The sequence below is a fragment of the Alexandromys fortis genome, unplaced genomic scaffold (genome assembly GCF_014885135.2).
Source record: "Alexandromys fortis isolate MF-2015 unplaced genomic scaffold, M_Fortis_MF-2015_v1.1 scaffold_36, whole genome shotgun sequence".
NCBI classification, from domain to species: domain Eukaryota; kingdom Metazoa; phylum Chordata; class Mammalia; order Rodentia; family Cricetidae; genus Alexandromys; species Alexandromys fortis.
Window position 1 is genome coordinate 10612627 of NW_026067915.1, and position 22816 is coordinate 10635442.

Genomic DNA, 22816 nt, shown 5'->3' on the forward strand with positions numbered 1-22816 from the left:
CCGATAAGCTAGAGCTAATTGTGTTTGTTTCACACTTGCCTTTGTCAACAGTTTTATCTGAACACAGCCACGCCAGTTCTTACGTGTTCTGTGCACAGCTGCTTGAGTAGTCACAATGAAACTATCACCTGCAAATCCCCAATACCGACTAGGATTGCTAACATGCGGTTCACACACATTTTGGTTCATTCATTTTGTTCCCAACTGGAATAGGTGATGATGCAGTCAGCTGTTTGGGTATTCGCCCTATGGCTCTGCTGGCACATAAACTAATCGCAGAGACGCTGGATGGTTCCACGCCAAAGAGACAACGAGAATGACAAGAGTCAGCAAGTTCAAAGCAGGGAAGGTGGGGGCCATGCTTGGAAATTAGGAAAGTCTGGGAATACATCGTTAAAAAACAATATGATTTCATTCTCCCTTCATCAAGCTAAACCAGGTGTGGCTAAGGAGCAAACAAAGAAGTCTCATGTACAAAATATTAAAGGAACTATCTACAATTAAAAGTATCCCTAACCATGGGCTTCTGACATTCACCCAGCCATGGTCGAGAAGCGTCAGGATGAGTCCCATGGAATTCACTCTGCAGGTAACAGGTTTTCCAGGCTGCAGCTCCTCCAACTTTCCACAATCCTGGATCTCAGGCAGCACTGTGTGTATGCTGTCTGTCTGTCTGTCTGTCTGTCTGTCTGTCTCTGTCTCTCTCTCTCTCTCTCTCTCTCATCTGCTTAGTCAGTGTCCAAATGGTAACAGCAGTATCCATAATGCAATTCAAATGTGAAAGAGATCAAAACCCTTTCTCCCCCTCCTCTCTCCCTTTCCCTATTGCTTTGAAACAGTATCATGTTGCAGTCCAGAATAGCCTGGAATTTACTAAGTAGCCCAGGCTGGCCTTGAATTTGTGTCCATCCTCTAGTGCTGGGATTGCAGGCAAGAGCCACGACACCTAAGCAAAAGTAAGCTTGTGATGAGTACCAAATTCTTACCACAAGTGCCCTGCTCCTCTACCTACTTTAAAAGAACAGAGAGGTTGGAGAAAGTCTTGCGAATCAACTATTCAGTGAGTATTCAGAAGTTTACATTTCTGTATACGATAAGGAATCCAACACATATGTCTACAACTGGTCATGACAGCTCTCATCCACAATTTCAGTACTTAGAGGCTGAGGCCGGAAGATCAAGTCTGAGGCTGTCCTGGCAACACAGCGAGTTTCAGGGCAGCCCGAGTACAGAGTGGGACTGTCTCAAAGCCTCCCCACCCCTAGCCCCAAAAAAGAATTTATAATTATAAAACAGAAAAGGTCTTCATTTTCCTCTCTACTGCAACAGATGTGGGGTATAGAATTCAGATACACTCACACCACTCTGGGGTGTGGAATTCAGACACACTCACACGACTCTGGGGTGTGAATTCAGACACACTCACACCACTCTGGGGTGTGAATTCAGACACGCTCACACCACTCTGGGGTGTGAATTCAGACACACTCACACGACTCTGGGGTGTGAATTAAGACACACTCATACCACTCTGGGGTGTGAATTCAGACACACTCACACCACTCTGGGGTGTGAATTCAGACACATTCACATCACTGCCATCCGCGCTCACAGGCGACACTAACAATGGGTTGGTCGGTTGTATCCTGCTCTGCTTCATGCCATCCAAAGCGCAGGTGAGTAAGTCAACAGAGGACGTGAAAGCATTGCTTCCACCCATACAAAAATAGCTATGCTGGATCTCAGCTAATAGTTTTGTGCCTCGGACAAATCCCTTAATAGCTCTAAGCTTCGGGGTTTTTCAATCTACAAACAAATGGCTTTAATAGAGACCTCTATGGATTCTTTCTAACATGGCTACTCTAGCTCTGTGATTATCCCTGTGTAATACACTATAGTATACATAACAGAAATGGCATGCACCAACAAGTTCTGACTTCATTTCCTTCCCCACCTACTCTCCTATTACAAACAGGGCATGATTCCAGGCTTGCATGTGCAGCACTTAGAGCCAGTTTCAGCCAAGGTTCTGTACCTGGATTTAGTGGATCAAAAGAAAATATTCCAATACTGTGTCTTTCGCATTTCTTTCTGGAGGCTACATTCTCAGATCCTAGTTCAAAACTTTAGCAGGAACAGGAGAGATGGCTGTCAGGTCAAATGTCGGACATACAAGACCCTCTGATTTGAGTTCAACCCTCACAATTCATATAAAGATGGGAGAATCAGCTCTACAAAGTTGTATTCTGACCTCCCCACATACCCCACACACACTCCACACACATCACACACACACACTCACACATACCCCATACCACACATCACACCCACACCACACACACCCATCACACCCACACCACACACACACCACACACATCACACTCACACATACCCCACACCCACCCACATATCACACCTACACCACACACATCACACCCACACCACACACATCATGTCCACACCACACACACACACATCACACTCACACATACCCCACACCCACCCACACATCACACCCACACCACACACACATCACACTCTGACATACCCCACACCCACCCACACCACACAAACACCACACACAGTCCTCCTCTCTCTCCTTTAGGTTTACAGGTCTGAACACTAAATAAGCAGGGTTGGTGATATTCTTCCCCTTCTGTTTCACAAACACAGAAGAAGGGTGTGTGAGTTGAGGGGAAACAGAAACAAAGCACCTGCTGACTTGAGATCTCACGAGGGAGAAGAGAATACTCCCTGAATCTGGGAGCTGGGGCTTCTGCCCTGCTGGCTGGACCCAGATGAAGCTGATGCACACTGCCTAACCTTGGGTGTCTGTTGGAGGAACGGAGAGGAAATGGGACGAGGAGAACCTCCTCAGTCACATCCCATAGGTTGCCAAAAAGCCCCGTACTAACTTCTAGCCATTCATGCCAAAGAGAAGAAACATGGGTATGAAATAAGAAGTTCAAATTATTACAAATAGAAAGGGGGCTTTACTCTATTTTTAAATAATTAATTAATTAGTTTAGAGACAGGGTCTCACTGTGTAGCTCTAGCCTGGAACTCACAGAGATCTGCCAGCTTCTGCCTTCACAGTGCTGGGTTTAAAGGTGTGTTACCTCCACACATTTAAAAAAAAATGAATATATTACTCTTTTCTGCCATACTCCTACCTAACTATCCAAATGGTTACCAAGGAATTTAAATTTAAATATTTCCAAAGGCAAAGTGAATCTATGTCCAAGCATTAGCAGTGAGCTGTGAGGCTGTAAGAGCCTTGGATGTTCACTCTCACTCTGCCGTGGGGAGAGAGGGAAGAAGAGGACGTGTAGGTTAAGAGTGGGTGCACATGAACTGATGTGGCTTAATTCAAAGTCACAAACGTGTAACTGAACTCAGTGCAGCCTGTGTCCGTCACAGAAGTAACACAAGAGCATGGAGATTACATCTAACCCTACTTTCGCCTAATCCAGCCTGTGACCTTGCACAAGCCCTTTCTGCACTTGGTCTCAACTGTTAAATGCAAGCATTTAAAGTAGAGCAGTGTATTGATTGCAAATTCTTTGCAGGCAAGGAACATAAATAAACTCAGATAAATTCGAAACTGCACCCTAAGACCAAGTGTGGTGAGGCTCGTCTTTAATCTGAATACCCAAAACAAGAGGATCACAAATTCAAGGTCATTCTCAGTTACTTAGCAAATTCTGGCTCAGGACACTTGAGACCACGTCTCAAAAAACAAACACAAATAGCCTTTAATCCCAGCACTTGGGAGACAGAGGCAGGCAGATCTGTGAGTTCAAAGTCAGCCAGGTCTACATAGTGAGTTCCAGGACAGCCAGAGCTACATAGTGAGACCCTGTCTTGAAAACAAACAAACAACAAAATACAAATAAAACAAAGAAAAACCCTGCAAATGGAACACATACATTTATTTATACTTTCTCTGGAAACATCATTAAATTATTATTAATGAGTCAGATGCAACGGCATGTGCCTATAGTTCCAGTTACTTGGAAAATAAGGCAAGAAGACAACTTGAGCACAAGAGTTTTGGGCCAGCCTGTTCAACACATTAAGATCTAATCTCTTGAAATATCATTGTTAAGGGCTGGAGAGATGGCTCTGTGGTAAGAGCGCTGGCTGCTCTTCCAAAGGACTCAGGTTTGATTCCCAGCACCCACATAGCAATTCACACCCATCTGTTACTGTAGTTCTACGGGATCAATGTCCTCTCTGGCCACTAAGGGCACCAGGCACACACATACACACATACAATAAACAAACAAACAATAAAACACAAATACTACTATTCACTGAGCATTTATTACATGAAGTTTGAAGCTCATTAAGTAATTGAATCTTCAGTACTCAGGTAGGTGATGATGTCCATTTACAGAGAAATAGACTGACTCACTAGCATCTAAGGAATTGAAGTCCTGTCAGCTATGAAGTGGCAGACCCAGGACGCAGATCCGTGCAGAGTCTGCCATAACTGCCTCTCATCACAACAGCAGAGTTCCCAAATACAGAACAGCAAGAGATTAGAAACATCAACAAATGATTACAAGATGAAAACCAGAAAAGCCAGTGCCTGACTTGATGGAGAATTCTGAGCAATGCGGAGGTCAAGCCTCCAGCTCCGAGCACTAGGAACACCAGTCTCCTCTGAAGGTGTGTCATGAGGAGAGGCCCCAAACTGGCAGTACTGGTCCCTCGACCAGGCAGGCAGCTGCTCTGTCATTGCCCTAATAAAAAACAGGTGGATTACCCTCTGATTAGGATGAACTCGTGACTCCAGACTTGGGTAACTGGGGGCATCCCTGAATACAAGGAAGATTCACTGATTCTGAATATACTCTGAAAGGACAGGTCTTCTCTTCTATAGCTTGGTTCTCGGGATGTAGTACGAGACGACAGCATCGCTGGTGAACTGGACAGGGCCCATGCAATACCTATGAGTCGGAAATTCTCGGGTGACTCTAATACCTGCTTAAATTGAAGAACCATTACCCTAATGGGGGCAACTAGTTACTAAATCATCACATGCCAAAAAGCCTCTCACCAGCTCTTCAGTGCAGGTTTACCTGGGAAACAGCCAGGACTCATCAGAAGTTTGAGGAAAGACTTGACTATGAGAACAGCTCTTGTTGTGAGCAGTAAGATGTAGGCTTTGCCTTTCTATGGCTCTCAGCACCATTGAGCTCTCTGAGGCTGTATAGAAGAGTCTACAGTCATGTCAAGTTCTAACCTAGGCTTTTTGTTTATAGAAGAGTCTACAGTCATGTCAAGTTCTAACCTAGGCTTTTTGTTTATAGAAGAGTCTACAGTCATGTCTAGTTCTAACCTAGGCTTTTTGTTTGTTTGTTTTGAGATAGGGTTTCTCTGTGTATACCTGGCTGTCCTGGAAATCATGCTGGAGACCAGGCTGGTCTCAAACCCATCTGCCTGGCTCTGCCTCCTGAGTATTGGGTCTAAAGGCATGTACTACCACGATCTGGAACAGCCTAGATCTTTTAAAAGACATTTTTATTCATCATGTGTGTGTGTGTGCTTGTGTGTGTGTGCCACAGCATACCTGTGGTGGTCAGAGGACCATTTCCAGGAGTCAGTTCTTTCCTTCCACTCTGTGGGTCCCAGGGATTGAACTCAGGTGGTCAGGCTTGGCAGCAAATACCTTTACCCAATCAACCTACTGCCAGTCCACAGCCTAAATCTTACCCCAAAACTTCTTTCTTATTACTGTTTTTCACTGGTCTCATCTCAAATATTACTGCCACAATTAAGCCATTCTTCAGTGTCTAAATTCCTAGTGGCCTTGTCATCTTCTGCATCCTTTAGTCCAGCTTCGTTTTCTTAACCCTCTAGGTTTCCGACTTTTACCTGGGAAGATCCCAGCCCTTTGTAGACCATTTCAGTACTCTAATAGAAAACCATTTCTTTCAGGATTGATGAAAAGGTTATGACAGGTGTCATACAAAGAATACCAAATATCCCATTTAATACTCACTAATAGTGAGATTTAAGAATCATCTTTATCTTCACATTTGGAAAAGGTGACCTTAGAGAAATTAAGTAACTTGCCCAACTTACAGCCAGAATTTTAATGCAAATTCTCTTGTCTCCAAAGCCAGATTTTTAGACTCTTGTTTTTTAAAGTGCCAAACTGTTAGCCATCCTATCTCTACTTAGCAGTCTGACTCGAATACGTAGAGAAGCAAAGTTTCCTTAACTAAGTAGAAAATAAAAGCTAAAAGGTGTCTGTGTCTTTCTGCTGTTTTGAAACAGGAAGAGGGAGCGCCAGGCACAGACACTAAGAGCCTTGCAGGCCAAGTCAGGCAGGAAAACCCACAGGCAAGCAGCAGCTCCCCACCTGGAGGGGATCCACCTGGCTCAGCCGTGTAATCAAGGAGCAGCCCAGCATGATTCAAAACACAGAACACCAGACCAGAATGCTGGTAGGGAACAGGTGGCGAATATATCCTCTCCCCAAGCAGTCCATTAGCCTGCCCTCCAGGACCTTTAGGTGGTGAATGTAGGTTGTTTTCTAGTGTGGAGCAGAGCAGTCCACATCAAAAGATCTCTAGATCCGATTGTAAAAGCGCCAAGGGCAGGCAATGACTCCCGAAGAGAAGGCTTAGCCTCTACAAAAGCACAGCCAACTTCAAGGAGCACAAAAAAATGACTTTATGACAAGACAAGACGTTTTAGTAGTGTCCATCGGAATGTGGATTCAGCCACCGCCCCTTCCTTCATAGACTAGCCATAAGAACATTTTCTCTTGTGTGTGTGACAGAAAAGGAGGCGGATACCCCAATGTCTCCTTTTCTTAGGGCGTCAGCGGCACAACTCTCAGTCTTTCCTTCCAATGGCTGAACGGCTGCTTCTTTTCCTCTCCCAACTTGGCCTCAATCCCCTGCTCTGCGCTTGGCACCGCTGTCTCTCCTCTCTATTCCCCCCTAACCTCTCTCCACCCTCAGTCCGCTGGACCTCTCTTCCCCTGTCCACCACCCCTTTTTTTCTTCCCGCTCGGTTGCTTTCCCCTCAGCCAGCCACCGCCCAGACCACGGTACCTTGAGAGTCACATCGCACAGCTTGCCCTGCCGCCGGATCTCCTCCATGACGCCGTAGCCACGACTAGGCAACTCCGACACGGAGAAATGCACCAAGTCCTCCAGCTCCTCCGCGCCGTCCTCCACCATCTTCCCCGGCCGCCGCAACTGCGCAGGCCTGGCCGGTAGGCTTCACATTAACCAGGGCGGGGCAAGGGAGCACGCCGACGGCAGCTCGGAGCGCGGAGAAAGCCCGCGAGCCTGCGCGGCCACCGTACTTGCAAATTCCTCTGCACCGGAAGTCTCGCTGCCCCGCTTCCTGGTTCATACCTGCGTAGCCTTCTTCCCCCCCCCCCCCCCAACAACCTAAATCCCAGTTTCGCGTATACAGCTGCTCTGAGCCTTTCAAGTTAATTGACTCCATCTCCGTCTTCTTTGTTCAGCCCTGACTTTGCCTGTGTCTTCAACGGAGGAATGTGGACTTCGATTCGCCACCACCTTACAGTACTTCCGGAGTCTCTGGAAGCGTCCTGTTGCCATGGCGACTGTGTACACAGCCTGTCGGCTGGCTGTCCAGCTTGTGAACAGAATCCCTCAAGTCGCTGCAGTTATAGCGGTCGCTCTACTCGAGTGCCGCTGCCTCGCGAGGTGAGCAGTGTTCACGCGCCGGTGGGGCTAGGTAAAAGGGAAACCTGGTGAGGATATCCTGGGTGCTGGCAGGAGCTGGGTTCCGAACCCCTCTTGGCGCCTTTATTTGTAAAAACCGAGGAACCTCTAAAGAGCGTGTTATCGTTGTGCCCCTTTCAGCCTGATCGCGGGTTAGGGGAGCGTGGAGTTTCTGAACTAATGTTCTCTAGTCCCACGAGTCTCCACCGGGGTCTCACGATTCGCCCTAGACAAAGAGGGCGTGAGGTTGAGTGGCAGAGGTCGTTCAGACACTTCACTCCTCAGTTTTCGAACTGGAGAAACCTTCGGCATCATCATTTCGAGCCATTCAGGCCGTAGAGGAGGAAAACAATCCAGAGGAGAACGGGAATGGGGCCGATGGTCCCTGCCACACACACTTTAGAAAAGGATTCCACTCACTAGGTGAGAAATAAGAGAAAGACCAGTTTTGCCTGGATGCCAATTTTGGGTGATAGTAGGTGTTGTGGGTTTAGATGCTGTTGTTTCTTGGGCAGTTGTTTCTTTGCCCCTGATCTAAGTAAGAGCCTGGCAGATTGGGACCTCTAGTGCCTATCAGTCATCCCGTCGAATGGTCTTTCACCTCCAGTCAAGTCTTCATGGGTTATGGGTATTCTGCTCATTCCCAGGCCCAAAACAAATGAAGAAATGGCTACTCAAATTCACTTTATCATACCAGAAGTACCTAAGGATTGCGTTCAAATGACTGGGGTTGTTCTGTGCAAAGTTCTGAGGGAAAGGTACAGCACCTAATGGGGAGGGTGTGTCGAGACTAAACATGGCTTCTTGTACCTGGAAATCAGAGTTCCCTCAAGAAGCCTGCAGATCCAGGAGTTAGAGGTAGCGTGGGAGACGAGTGACGCTGTGTACCTTGGAACTTTCTCGGTAGTGACTGAAGATGGACCCACGCGTGGAGCTTCAGTCACCCTCTGATTCCCAACCATGAGTATCACCACCAACCACCATTTCCTGAGCAGCTGCTGTGTGCTGGGCACTGCTCTGGACCCTGTGGGGGGAATCACAAGAGATACAAGGCACAGTCTTTGTCCTCAAGCAGCTTGTAGTTTGCTTTGAGAGCTGAAGCCCACATAAATGAAGCGACACAAGAACGGTAACAAGCAGTATTTCAGTAAGTGCAAAATGGCATGCGGCTTTGATGTGCTGTTGAGTAGTAGGATCGCACAAGGAGCATAGATCCTCGGAAGGGCCCATTGCAGGCTGCGTGTGACTCCAGGAATGTTTGGTGGCATGAGCATCAAGAGAGCCTCGGGGACAACAGATGGCTGATTACTGCATGTGCATGTGCATGCGGGACTTTTCAGGGCGGAGAAGGAGGAAAGCTGGGGGAAAGTCCTTGAGCTGGCCTGGAACTTGCTTCCAGAGCTCCCTGGATTCTTTACAATCCCTTCCAGAGGTTATCCTCAATGGCACTGGAATCTTCCTGGGCAGGAAGATGGGCTCTTGTGGTTTGTCCTGAGGAGGGTTTCCCAGAACTGTAGATAATTGAGTAGAAAGTGCACCCCTTACCTGGAGGCGCTGTCCCAACCCTTGGGAAGCTAAGGCAAGAGGACTGTGTTTCAAGGCCAGCCTGGGCTACACTGTGACACACTATCTCAAGGAAAGCAGTTTATAAAATTGTGACCAACAAACCACTTCTCTCTACTCTTCAGTTTTCGGTAATATAAGTCAAAGCGGAGCTGGAAATGAAACCTTCCCTTCTGTTTCCTTAGTCTGGGCCTCACATTAGAGCTACGTCGGAATTTTTTTTTTCCATAGAGCTCAGTTTTGCAGACAAAAATGTTCAACCAAGCCACGTCCTGTTCTTTTCTATTTTGTTATTTGTTTGTTTGTATTTTGAGACAGGGTTTCTCTGTGTAACAGCTCTAACTGCCCTGGAACTTGCTCTGTAGACCAGGCTGGTCTTGAACTCACAGAGATCCGCCTACTTCTGCCTCCAGGGTGCTGGGATTAAAGGCGTGCGACACCACTGCCCGGCACGTTTTTTTGTCTTACCCCAATATTTTTTGGAATAATTTTCTAGCAACCAAAAGATTCTAAAAGTTCCAAGAGTGCTAGGAAAAGGCTCCCATGAAATAGTCATTGAAGGATAGAAAATGCTCACATCGGAAGAGGCAATCTGGGAGTGCTGTGCTCGCTTACCTGGTTTACCTGCTCTGCATATGATGGGTGATGCTTTCATTGTATCCACACTGTCAAAACTGGCAGCTGGCAGAGCAGCACCCTGGAGTTAATTTGTTTCTGTAGGATCCATAACGCCATAGTGATGATGTAATTGCAAGAGGAAATGATCTTGAGCTGTGTTTAGAAATGTGAACGCCACTAATACTTTTAAAATCTAGACTAATTTTTGTTAGGTAGCACCTTTGCACATCTATTAGAAAAGTACATGTAAAATATTACTATTAATTATTTAATATGCTTTTAATATTTTTATAGTTTATTAAATGTATGTGTGCATTGTGTGCCCACACGAGTGCCCATATGTGCCAAAGAACATGTGTGAAAGTCAGAGGATAGCTTGGAGTAATTGGGTCTTTTCTTCCACCATCCGTGTAAGTCCTTGGGGGTCAAACTCAGATCATCAAGCTTGGTGGCAGGTGCCTTTACCCATGCCATTTTGTTGGCCCTTTTATTCCTTTTTCATGTGTTTATTTGTTTGACCCAGAGTCTTACTATGTAGCTTTGGCTGGCTTAAAACTCGGTATGTAGAACAAGCTGGTCTCAAACTCATAGAACCTCCTGCCTCTGCCTTCAGAGTGCTGCGATTAAAGGCATGAGCCACAACATTTGGTGCCTTATATAATTTCTATGAGTATTAGAAAAGATTCTGTTTCACATGAGAATGTTTTTCTGTAAAGGTTTTTTAAAAATCATTACACATCCACCCAGTTTGTTAGGAGACTGAATCAACTTCCTTTGTCTGACATTTCCCTAACTTTTCATAAATTCAGCCAATTTTTTTGCTGATAAATGCTTGTTTTTCCTTTTCTCCAATCTTCTTCCCTGTCTCCTCTCTCAGTAAAAGTGCAGGTTACTTGGGGGAAGATGTTTTATTCCTTCTTGAACCTGCCCAACCCTGATGGGGCAATTAGAGGGGAAGTGTACAGCGCAGCCTACATCCCGCTGTGTGGACCTTTTCTGTATTTAAATTTTGTTTTGTACATTGTACAATAATAGTTACAAATGGTGTTGGGTTTTTTTTTTTGTTTGTTTGAGACAGGGTGTTGTTTACCCCAGACTGGCCTTGAACTCTCTACATAACTGAGAATGACCTTGAACTTCTGATCTTCAGGCCCTCACTTCCCAAGTGCTGCAATTTTAGGCAGACACCACAGACCACCTTAGTGGTCTGCCCCCACCCCTGACTTAGGAAGGGCCCATCTTAGGGCTCTGAGATGTCTCACTGGATAAAGTCCTTGCCGCTTCAAGCATGAAGACCTGAGATTGCATCCATAACTCCCACATAAAAGCTGCTCGCTGGAGCTTAGAAACATGTGCATCTTTTAGGCTTCCTGGCCAACAAGCATAGCCAAAATGGTGAGCTCCAGGTACAGTGACACCCTGCTTCAGAATATAAGGTGGAAATCAATAGTGCAGACATCCTGTTTCCACTCTACTTGTACACACACTCACAGGTAAGGATACATGCACACACATGTGCATACACACATGCACGTGCACACACACACAGAGTGCTTCAGCTTAAAACTGTACTATGTCAGTTTTCCTAATCAAATTATTTAGTATATTTTTATAGTCTTTTCTTGAGTTTTAGTATAAATTAGCTAGATTTAACAAAATAGATGATTTTGATAAGTAGATTTTATTTACCTTTTCTTAGAGTCGTAGGATTTTGTGTCATTCTAGTCCTCTAGCATCTCTATACAGCATGAAACACTGGAAAAAGTGACCAAGTTTCTAGTCCCCCTTAAAGTCATGACAGTTAGCTGGGCACCACAGTATCCACCTGTCACAACAGCAGCTGGGACGTGAAGAGAGAAGGCGAAGGAGTTAAAGGCTAGCCTTGGGCCAGGGAGATGCTCATGAGTAAAGGAATACTACTGGCCTTGCATGTCTGGTGATCTGCGTTTCCTCCTTGGAACCCATGTGTTCTGACTTCCACACACTTAGATTAATTAAATTAATTTTAATTTAAAATTTAATTTTAATTTTAAAAAATAAATTAATTAATTTTAAAAGGCCAGACTGGGATACATGAATCTCGGTCTCAAGACAAAACAAAGTAGTTGAATATCAATTCCATTCAGTCACTTCTTTGCTTCTCCACTGTGGGACTTCAGTGCAGCTGTCCCATTGGTGACATCTCTTCTAACTAGCATTTGGATTTCATTTAACTTTAGTTTCTGTAACCACAAGGTCTTATCTGTTTTGAGAGAACTCTTCATAGTTAGAGAAGTCTTTTGACTAAGCTTGCCTCCCTATCACAACTATCCCATTCTTTTACAGTGTCCATCCACAAAGCTGCAGCAAACATTTATTTTAATATATATATATACATATATATATAGTTATGGTATAGTGAATAAAGACAAATATATGTGTGACTCCCTGTTTTGAGGGGGCTGGAGAGATGGCTCCACAGTCAAAAGCACTGGCTGCTCTTCCAGAGGACCTGTGTTCAGTTCCTAGCACCCACATGGTGGCTCCCAACTGTCTGTAACTCTGGTTCCAGAGGAATCCAGTACCCTCTTCTGGCCATCACAGGCATGGCACATATGTTGCATTCAGACATTTATAAAGGAAAAACACCCACAGACATAAAATAAAAACAAACCTTTTTTTAAGGTGTTAGGAGAGCAAGAGGGGGAACAAAAGACTGTTTTTTCCATCAATGTGAGAGGAGAAAATCTATTTGATTATGGACTAGATCAAGAACACTTAATGAGGGGCTTGAGAGATGATTCAGCGGTTAAAGTGCTTATTGCTTTTCCCAGCACCAATGTCAGGCAGCTCATCACTGCCTGTAACTCCAGCTCCAGATCATCAGACACACTCTTCTGGCCTCCAAGGGTCCTTGCACACATGTGATATATACTCACATAGACACACATGAATCAAAACAAAGAGAAAAGAATATTTATTCTAGGGCTAGCAAGATGGTTCAGCAAGTAAAGTGCTTGCATTGGAATCCTGAGGACACAGGTCTGATCCTGGAACCCACAAGGTGGAAGGGAGAACTGACTGCATTGACCTTGGACCACTGCCGCAGGCTAAGGCAGTTGCCTCTCATCCCTAATAATATATACATATATATGTCTATATATTGAAAGATACTTTATCTATTCTGAAGTTAGTCTGATGGAGACAGAGGCATGAAAAAAAAACCTCTTAATGAAGAGAAGGCAACAGACTTTAGTGTGTTCCAAGCAAGTATGTCAGGAGAAAATGGAGTAAATGAAGCAAAGCATGAATGGGCTCATCTTAGACATAGGGCATTTCTAGAAACAGCGGCTACAACCAGGCCAAGATGGGGGACGGGGGGGGGGGGGGCGGCATGTACTTCATGTACTTGGTGGGTGGTGATGGTGGATTGCAGCTGGTCTCTTGTAGCCCAAGCTGTCCTCCAGCTCACAATGGAGCTGAGGCTGGCCTTGAACTCTGATCCACCACCCAAGTATTAGGGTTACATATGTGCACCACCATGCCAGGCGTTCATTACAATCTTGACAAATGACTTTTCCCTTCTAGTTGGTATTTGATGCTGGCTGCTAAATCCGTTGTTGTTCTCTTCTCTCTAGCTAGAATGGGTACTAGGAAAAAGGTTCAAGCGTTCGTCCGTGTCAAGCCTACTGATGACTTTGCTCACGAAATGATCAAATACGGAGATGACAACAAAGTAAGTGCGATGTGTTTGCTTTCACCTGTCCGGTCCTTCCTTTCCCAGCTCAGTGTGACCTGTTTCCCAGCAGCCATTTCAGGATCGAACAGAGAGACTGGAGAGATGGCTCCGTGGGGAGAGATGCCTGCCTGCCTGCCTGCTACCAAGTATGAAGACCTGAGTTCTCCTCCCTGGACCCACAAGTGGAAAGAGAATCAACTCCTCAAAGTTGTCCTCCAGATTCCATACGGATGCTGTTGTATGCACGTTCACACACACACACACACACACACACACACACACACACACACGTGCTGCAGCACAAATGTGGGTGTCAGAGAGCAGCTTGTGGGACTGTAGAGTAGATTCTTTCCTTCCACCACATGGGTCCTGGGGAACCAAACTTGGGTTGTCAGACTTGGTGGCAGGCACCTTTCCTCACTGAGTCATCTTGCCAGCCTACAGGTAGACCCTTTTTAAATGAATAGTTCAAGAATGAATTGCTCAGGTCTTGAAAGTGCTGGTAGTCAGAAAAGACCTCAAGGACCCTGGATAGCATGCTCCATGGGCATGATTTTGACACACAGAGAAGCACAGAGCAGGAACCTTGGGAGGCAATGTTTAATATGTGGTGTTGCTTGTTTGTTTTGATTTTTTTCTGGAGACAGGGTCTCATGTAACCCAACTGGCCGTTTAACAGAGAATGACTTGGAACTCTTGATCCTTTTGCTTCTCCTTCCCAGGTTCTGGGATGATAGGCACACATCACCACACCTGGTGACCCCTTCTGCCTTGGCCGTAGTTTTCTTCTCTAGGTGGCTAGGTCTTGGAGTTTGGGTTCTAGCAACCAGTAGAAGATTGCAGTGAGAGCCCCCATCAAGAGCTGGGAATTAGCGGGCATGGTGCTATACTGTGAACAGCTGAGAGACTGAAAGGAAAAGTCCAAATACCTAAATTCAAAGCGAGTCTTTGTTTCGCAAAAATGTCTTTAAAAATGCTTGGGAACTTACTGGGAATTGGTTGAAGGTACATCTGAAAATCTGCTGATTAGCTGTTTTAACTTCTGCATGGTGGCTACGCCTTAACATGCTGCTATTTCAGCCAGCAATTGCAACTCCTCAGTTGCCAGTCTGCTTCTCTAGCAGTGGCCTGGCTGCTCAGGCCACAGACTGGTGGGAATTCTGTTCCCACAGGCACCTGCTCTGTCCCAGCTGCTAAAGGCAGCTTTAACTAATTCTCTGTCATTCTATTTATAAATAAGACTCAAAATTCAAAGACTGGGGTAAAAACCTGCTACATCAGAGAGGCTGGGTCACAATTAGCTAACCTTCTCTCCTTGCTGGTGTCTCCCAAAGACCCATGCTTTGGTTTCCCCAAACCAGAAAAGGCCTCACCACTCTGAACCCCACCCTGCTACTTCCAGTGTCTCTCTATCTCCCCCGGATGCCCTCAGGTACTCTATGATCACTTTCTGTCAACAGGTTGCAAACACAGCCTCCTGACCCAAGGTTAATTTTTTTTAATTAATACAAATGCAAACTTGGAGTTCACAGTGTGATTAAATATCCCCCAACATGCAATTTACTTTAACACAAGTGACTAACTATGTTGGAAAAGTTCAAAGACTTATGTGCCCATTTCATCATTACTCCCAGTGATTTACAACTGTTTGTGAAGTAAACCCTGAACATAGTACAGAGGATAGAGGGGTGTCACCACCTGTGGCCACACAGATGGAGGATAGAGGGGCGTCACCACCTGTGGCCACACAGATGGAGGATAGAGGGGCGTCACCACCTGTGGCCACACAGATGGAGGATAGAGGGCGTCACCACCTGTGGCCACACAGACAGAGCCTGAAAGCCAGGGCCATTCTTTCCAATTTCACTGCTACTCTTACCTAATTCAAAGCTTCTATACTTATGGGATGTAGCTAAATCTGATTTAATCAGAACCTGATAAATTGGGACTGGAGAGATGGCTCTGTATTTAAGTTCTATCCACTAGCTGCTCTTGCAGAGGACCTGAGCTTCATTCTCAGTACCAGTATGAGAGAGAGTTCACAACTGTATGTAACTCTGGTTCAGGGGATCTGACACCTTTTTCTAAACTTTGCAGGCACCAGGCACACATGTGGTACACGCATATACATTTACATGAAATAGTCACACATGTAAAATAAATCTTAAAAACTTTAAAAATTTCACATCCTTTGTTTTCTCTGTCATTCCTCAGTTATCAGTGATTATGTGTTTGTTTATTTGATACAATCTCCCTCTGTAGCCCTGGCTGTCCTGGAACTCTCTATGTAGACCAGGCCGACTTTGAACTCACAGAGATCCACCTACCTCTGTTTTCTGAGTGCTATCAGAGATCATTTTACAAATGTTTCCTAAAAATAACTCCAACTGCCTCTTCTTTGATGTTTCTTACTATGTAGACCGTCCTGAAACTCCAGCTCTTCCTGACTCAGCCTTCCAGCAGGGGATTTCAGGTGTGTATCATCCACACCTGATCTCTCTCTCTCTCTCTCCACCCCCCCCCCCCAGAGCATTGATATTCACTTGAAAAAAGATAGTCGGAGAGGAGTTGTCAATAACCAGCAGACAGACTGGTCATTCAAGCTGGATGGAGTTCTTCATGATGCCTCCCAGGACTTGGTTTATGAAACAGTCGCCAGGGATGCAGTTTCTCAAGCCCTTGATGGATACAATGGTAATTTAATCAGTTGTTGTTTTATCTAGGACTCTGCGGAGACCCTCCTGGAGGAAGAGGTACAAGAGATACTTTATTCTGAATAAAATAAGACCTAAGACCTTTGCCTACTAACATTCTAAGCTTGTCAGCCTGTGCTCTAGTGGTAGAACATCTGCTGTAGGCATGGTTCTATCCAGTCTCTTACCTTTGTTGGATTGTTAGAAGACCCCAACTTTTCATGGTTCTCAGGTTACCAGCTATAGTCTTGTTTCAAATCTCTCAAACATTGAGGTTTTGGGAGGGAGACCTAATCCCAGTATCAATCTCACTATGTAGCCCTGTCTGGCCTAGAACTCACTATGTAGACCAGGCTGGCCTCAAACTCACAGAGAACTACTTACCTCTGCCTCTGCCTTTGCCTCCTAAGTGCTGGTATTAAAGGTATAAGCAACCATGCATAGCCTAAAAATAACTTTATTGGGAATTTTTAAAAATTACATTTATTTAATTTTACATCTCAACCAGTTTTCCCCATCCCCAACCTCCCCTCTGCGCCACCCTCCCTCCCTCCCTCCATCCATCCACTCCTGTTTCTGTTCTGAAAGGGGCAGGCTTTCCATGGGGATGAACAAAACATAGCATATCAAGGTTTTTTTTTTTTTTTTTCGAGACAGGGTTTCTCTGTGGCTTTGGAGCCTGTCCTGGAACTAGCTCTGTAGACCAGGCTGGTCTCGAACTCACAGAGATCCGCCTGCCTCTGCCTCCCGAGTACTGAGATTAAAGGCGTGCGCCACCATCGCCCGGCCAGCATATCAAGTTTTGATGGGACTAAGCGCCTCCCCTTGTATTCAGGCTGAGCAAGGCAGTCCAGTATGAGGACAGGTTCCCCAAAGCCAGTCAAATAGTTAGGGACCCCTATTCCCACTGTTAGGAGTCCCACGAGTAGACCAATCTACACAACTGTCACATATATGTAGGTCAGTCTCATGCAAGCTCCCTGGTTGTTGGTTCAGACTCTGTGAGCTCCTATGAGCCCAGGTTAGTTGTTATTGTGGGTTTTCTTGTGGTGTCCTTGACCCCTCTGGCTCCTACAGCCCATCCTCCCTCTCTTCAGCAGGATTCCCTGAGCTTGGCCTAATGTTTGTGGATCTGTGCATCTGTTTCCATCAGTTACTGGATGAAGGCTCACTGATAACAATTGGGGGTATACTCATAAATCTATGAGTATAGCAGAATATTGTTCAGCTTCATTACATTGACATTTTTTTCCCTCCAGTCACGTTTGCTTCTGTTCCAAGTCTCTGGGCCATCCATCCTCTGGGTCCTGGCACTCCATGCAGTGACATCGGTGGGCTCACTTTCATGGCATAGGTCTAAGGCTGGACCAGTCATTGGTTGGCTGCTGCCACATCTCTCTGCAACCCTCACACCCTTCTTTCCCCCGCACATCCCATAGATAGGACAGACTGTGGGTCATAGGTTGTGTGGCTAGGTTGATGTCCCAATCCCTCCACTGGAAGTCTCACCTATCACAGGAGATGGCCAGTTCAGTGTACATATCCACTACTGCTAGGAGTCCTAGCTGGGGTCATCCCTGTAAATTCCTGGGAGTTTTCCTTGCACCAGGTTTCTACCTGACCCTGAAATGTCTCCTCCTTTCCAGTCATCTCTAGTTTTTTTATAAACTTATTTGCTCAAAGACTATTTTAAAGTTTTTATTTTCAAACTCAGAGATCTGCCTGCTTCTGCCTCCCATATGCTGGGACTAAAGGTGTGTGACATCACCACCTAGTTTGGGTTTTGTTGTTATTGTTTGGTTTTTGTTTTTTGAGACAAGATCTCATTGTGTAGCCTTAGGCTATCCTAGAACTCACTGTCTACACCAGGCTGACCTCATACTCACATATCTGAATGCTTAGCCTCCTGAGTGCTGGAATAAAGTAGGTTTTTAAACAGGATTTTGCTCTATATTCCCAGACTGGCCTTGACCTTGTGCCAGTTTTCCTGCCTCTGCTTCCCCAGTCCTATGATTACAGTACAGTCCTGTGCCATTACATATGTTTTGTTTTGTTTGTTTTTTAATCTTTATAAAAGTTAATGGGGCTAGAGAAATGGCTCCTCAGTTAGGAGCACTGACTGCTTGCTCTTGACCCAGGCTCAATTTCCAGCTCCCACAGGCAGCTCACAACCTTCTATAACGCCAGTTCCAAGGGAGTCCAACACCTTCTTCTGGCCTCTTTGGGACCAGGCACGCACATGATCTACAGACAGACATGCAGGCAAAACATCCCATACATTTAAAAATAAATCAAAAACAAAACAAAAAATCCAGCACCTTGGGAGTGTGGTGCAATAGCAAATTCATGTAATTCCAGCACTTGGAAGTAGAGGCAGTAGGATCAGGAGTTCAAAGTCATCCTCAGCTACTACCAGTGAGATGCCAGCCTCAGCTACATGTGGCCCTATCTAAAAATTAAAAAAAAAAACTTAAAAATAAAAATAAAGTTGCAGTTTACAGACTTTGCTTCTGGTGGCCACTGATTAGAGTGTTCTCTATTTTGCAAGGGTTTATTGCTGGTTGGTTGCTTGGTAGGAAGCATAAAAAAGCAAATATTAAGCACATGTTCTGTTTGCTATACACAGCTCCAAAAGTTTTAGATTTTCTATAGGAATGTCCATAAAGAGAGCCAGGCATAGTTGTGCATGCTTGTAATTCCAGCACTTGGGAGGTAGAGACAGGCTGATTAGGAATTTGAGAACAGTTTGAATTATATAGCCAGACTCAGTTTTGTGATGAAAATCCAGTGAGTCTTGAGGTGCCAGCATTGTAATATATTATTCATGTGAAAAATATGTGTGGTCCTCACTGACCAATGATATTTTCATGATTCCCTGAGAGGCTGTGGCCTGGAGGTAAAGATGGGGGGGATTGAGAACTAGGAAGCTTAATAGTCAGGTACTTGGTGCTACAGAGCTACAGATGGGCTCTGACTGCCAACTGAATGACTTCTGGTTCATTAGCAATGGGCTCACTGCTGTTTCTGGCTCCAACTCAGATGCTGAATCAGGGCCCCTCATTTAAAACCTACCTCCAATCCCAGCACCCAAGGTGACAATGGTTTGCGTCCCAGAGCAATGATGATGTAAAAGGTGCAAATGGAAGTCTTGCCAGGGTAGGCAGTTGGACACAGGTCATGGCCCAGTCATGGTGACCCATTTCTGGAAGTGACATGGTACTAACTAGTAGCTTTGTAGTCTATTAAAAATTCTCTTAGCAAGGAGTAGGGTCACAGGCTAGCTATCCCAGTACTTGGGCAGTAGAAGCAGGCAGATTAGGAGTTCAAGTCATTTTTGGCTACATAGCTAGATGCCAGTGTGGGCTACGTGAGACCATGTCTCAAACAGATCAACAAAAAAGCTCACCCCTCTTACTCCTTCTCTTTCTGGAAACTTGTCTCTGTGGGGTGTCTTCTGCTAGCTCTCCGTTCATGGCCTTGAGAAGGACTGGAGTCTAATGCTCCGGCTCCGTCCTATTCTCTTCAAGAAAAGCTGCAGCCACAGCGTCCCCTAACCCTAGGACCAGGTCATCTAGGAAGAGAAGAGTGTAGAGCTCTATGTAGATCACAGGCTGAGGGCACAAGTTCATGTTCTGACTGTTTAGGTCCCTGTTCTCTGTGTACTTGCCCTCTTCCAGTCCTGATGTCTTTGGATGTTTCTACTAGCTACCTTAACTTTATCAAGTGTCTCAGATGGCACCAAGCATGTTGAGGATACAAGAGTTGTCCCTGAAGTGACTTTGTCTGAATGTCACTCAGACATATCTTGAAATGTTTGCAGGTACCATCATGTGTTACGGGCAGACAGGAGCCGGCAAGACATACACCATGACGGGGGCAACTGAGAATTACAAGCACCGGGGTATTCTCCCTCGTGCCCTGCAGCAGGTAGAGAATGGGCCCCTGGTTGGGATGCCACACAGCTACCCTCTTCCCTCCAGGTTGGCTACTAGAGCCTTCAAGTGAACTATAACTAGCATTGGCTCTGGAGACAGGATGCTATGACGGCGCTTGGGGTAGAGTCAGAGTCCTGAGAAAACCAGGGCTTTGATTTTCAGGCAGACTCTCGCTGACTTATTAAGCCTGCTTCCTTATTTGTGAAGGAGAGAGCAGGCATGCTAATCAGGCTCCCGCTGCTCCCATGTCTGTGACCCTGTAATTAAGGATTTGGAGGGCCTAATCATGCTTGTTGCTGGTTTTAATGAAGGGGAGCAGCTTTTTTCGAGCTTATGTATTATCTTGCTGTGGCTTCTTCCATTCAGTAGCTCCTGAAAGAAGAAGGACAAGAAGCAGAGCATGACTGAGCCTTTAAGACTGTGGCAGCCATGGTTCTGGGATTAAAGCAGAAGCCTGGGCAGAAGGGCCTTCCCTTGGGACCTGCTAGCCCAGGTGTTGTGAGGATGCAAAGGCCTTCCTCCTGCTGGGCTGGCATGGTTGTCCATGCCTTTAATCCCAGCACTCGGAGGAGGCAGAAGCAGTTGAATCTCTGAGTTCAAAGCCAGACTGATCTACAGAGTAAGTTCCAGGATAGCCAGGGCTACACAGAGAAACCCTGTCTCTGGGGTGGGGGAGCCTTTCTTATAAACCCGACATGCTCGTTTTCTGAAGTAATATTCTTACTATCCCATTGTCAAAGTTTCAATATGTAAAGGCTGAAACTGTAGCTCACTTGGTAAAGAGCTTGCCTAACATGCACAAAGCCCTGGATTTGAGCCCCAGCACTGAAGGACCAAAAAGGCACAGTGGCATGTGTTTGTGATCAGGAAATGGAGGCAAGAGGATCAGAAGTCCGAGGTCATCTTTGGTTACACTGAGAATTCCCAAGCAATTTGGGTTCCATGAGACCCTGTCTCAAAACAAACAGCACACTTGAACATCTCTAGCTGGGCACGATGGCTCATACTTGTAATTCCAGTACTTGGGAAGACTGAAGCAGGGAGCTGGTGAGTTAGATAATCAACTGGGCTACATTTTGAATTCCAGTCGGCCAGGGACACAGTGTGAAAGCCTGCGTCAAAAAGCAACCAAAACAATAAAACCGGAAGTGGATAGTCTTAGACGGTAGGCTGACAACACGAGGTGTTGATGGCGGCCATTATCATGACATCAGCCAGACTGGGAACCCCTTCAGGACAAGAATGGTGCTGCACTCCTGATGCTCTCTCCTGAGATAGACGTGGGCTGACATTAACTAGTTGGCTCTTAGTGACTGTGGTCAAATTTCCATCTAGGTTTTTAAGATGATTGAAGAGCGCCCCACACATGCCATCACTGTGCGTGTTTCCTACCTGGAAATCTATAACGAGAACCTGTTTGACCTCCTGTCGACGCTGCCCTATGTTGGACCCTCAGTCACACCAATGACCATCGTGGAAAACCCTCAAGGGGTCTTCATTAAGGGCTTGTCGGTCCACCTCACAAGTCAAGAGGAGGATGCATTCAGCCTTCTCTTTGAGGTGAGGTAATCAGAGAGCCCCTTCCCTCCCTTGCTCTCCCCTCTCCCCTCCCCCCTTCCTTATCTTACACTTCCCTACTTCCTTCATAGTTTTATTTACTTTGATAATCAGAATGAAAATTCATGTGTGTTTATTTAGAAATCTTAGTGTTGAGTAAGAAGAACCAAAATTCATAAAATGTCTTTCATTTAAAGCAACAAAAACATATTTTAGATTATGTCCTTCCGGTTCTTTCTTTCTGTGAGGTTGTTTGTGGTGCTGGAGGCTGAGCTAAGGGTTTTATACATGCTAGAAAAGTCCTCTGTTACTGAACTATATTTCTAACCCCCTTTTACTTTTGAAAACATTTTAATTTTTAATTATATGTATGCGTGTGTGTGTGTGTGTGTGTGTGTGTGTGTGTGCGCGCGCAAAGACCAGGAGATTGCATCGGGTTCTCTGAAACTGACTTCAGGTGGTTTTGAGCTTCCGCATGTAAATGCTGAGAACTGAATTTGGGCCCTCCTACAAGAATAGTGCTCACTCTTAGCTGCTGAGCCATCTCTCCAGCTTCTCCTATGTCCTCCTTTATTTTAAGACAGATTCTTAAATTGCCCAGGCTGAGTCAATTGTAATGGTACATTCTTGTAATGCCAGCACTTGGGAGGCTAAGGCAGGAAGATGGCTGACTTTAAGGCCAGCCTGGGCTACATAGTCAGACTTCATCTAAAAAAAAAAAAAACAAAGATGCCGCCAGGCAGTGATGGCACACGCCTTTAATCCCAGCACTCAGGAGGCAGAGGCAGGCAGATCTCTGTGAGTTTGAGGCCAGCCTGGGTCTCCAAGAGCTAGATCCAGGACAGGCTCCAAAGCTACAGATAAACCCTGTAAAACAAAACAAAACAACCCCCAAAAAAACAAACAAAAACCCAAAGATGTCAAGGCTGGCTATGATGTCATTCTGCAACTCAGGTAGGCTTTTTTTTTTTTTCGAGACAGGATTTCTCTGTGGCTTTGGAGCCTGTCCTAGCA

General features: G+C 45.6%; 2 protein-coding genes across 9 annotated transcripts in view; one reads left to right on the top strand and one right to left on the bottom strand.

Annotated features, from left to right (window-relative positions):
* Nucleotides 1-7308, bottom strand: part of Klhl18 (kelch like family member 18) — a 53924-nt gene extending 46616 nt beyond the window's left edge. For both annotated transcript variants that reach the window (XM_050139467.1, XM_050139466.1), the window contains exon 1: nt 7074-7308. In XM_050139467.1, the coding sequence (XP_049995424.1) occupies nt 7074-7202 (129 nt within the window). In that variant the 5' untranslated portion in view covers nt 7203-7308. The remainder of the gene's footprint in view (nt 1-7073) is intronic.
* A 102-nt stretch (nt 7309-7410) lies between these two features.
* The window catches only part of Kif9 (kinesin family member 9), a 55286-nt gene continuing 39880 nt past the window's right edge, over nt 7411-22816 (top strand). For 3 of the 7 annotated variants that reach the window (XM_050139575.1, XM_050139570.1, XM_050139576.1), the window contains exons 1-5: nt 7411-7700; nt 13521-13614; nt 16146-16311; nt 20131-20237; nt 21581-21805. In XM_050139575.1, the coding sequence (XP_049995532.1) occupies nt 7591-7700; nt 13521-13614; nt 16146-16311; nt 20131-20237; nt 21581-21805 (702 nt within the window). In that variant the 5' untranslated portion in view covers nt 7411-7590. Of the gene's footprint in view, nt 7701-8625; nt 8866-13516; nt 13615-16145; nt 16312-20130; nt 20238-21580; nt 21806-22816 lie in introns of all 7 variants that reach the window. The other 4 variants (XM_050139571.1, XM_050139574.1, XM_050139572.1 and 1 more) reach the window with 4 other exon arrangements.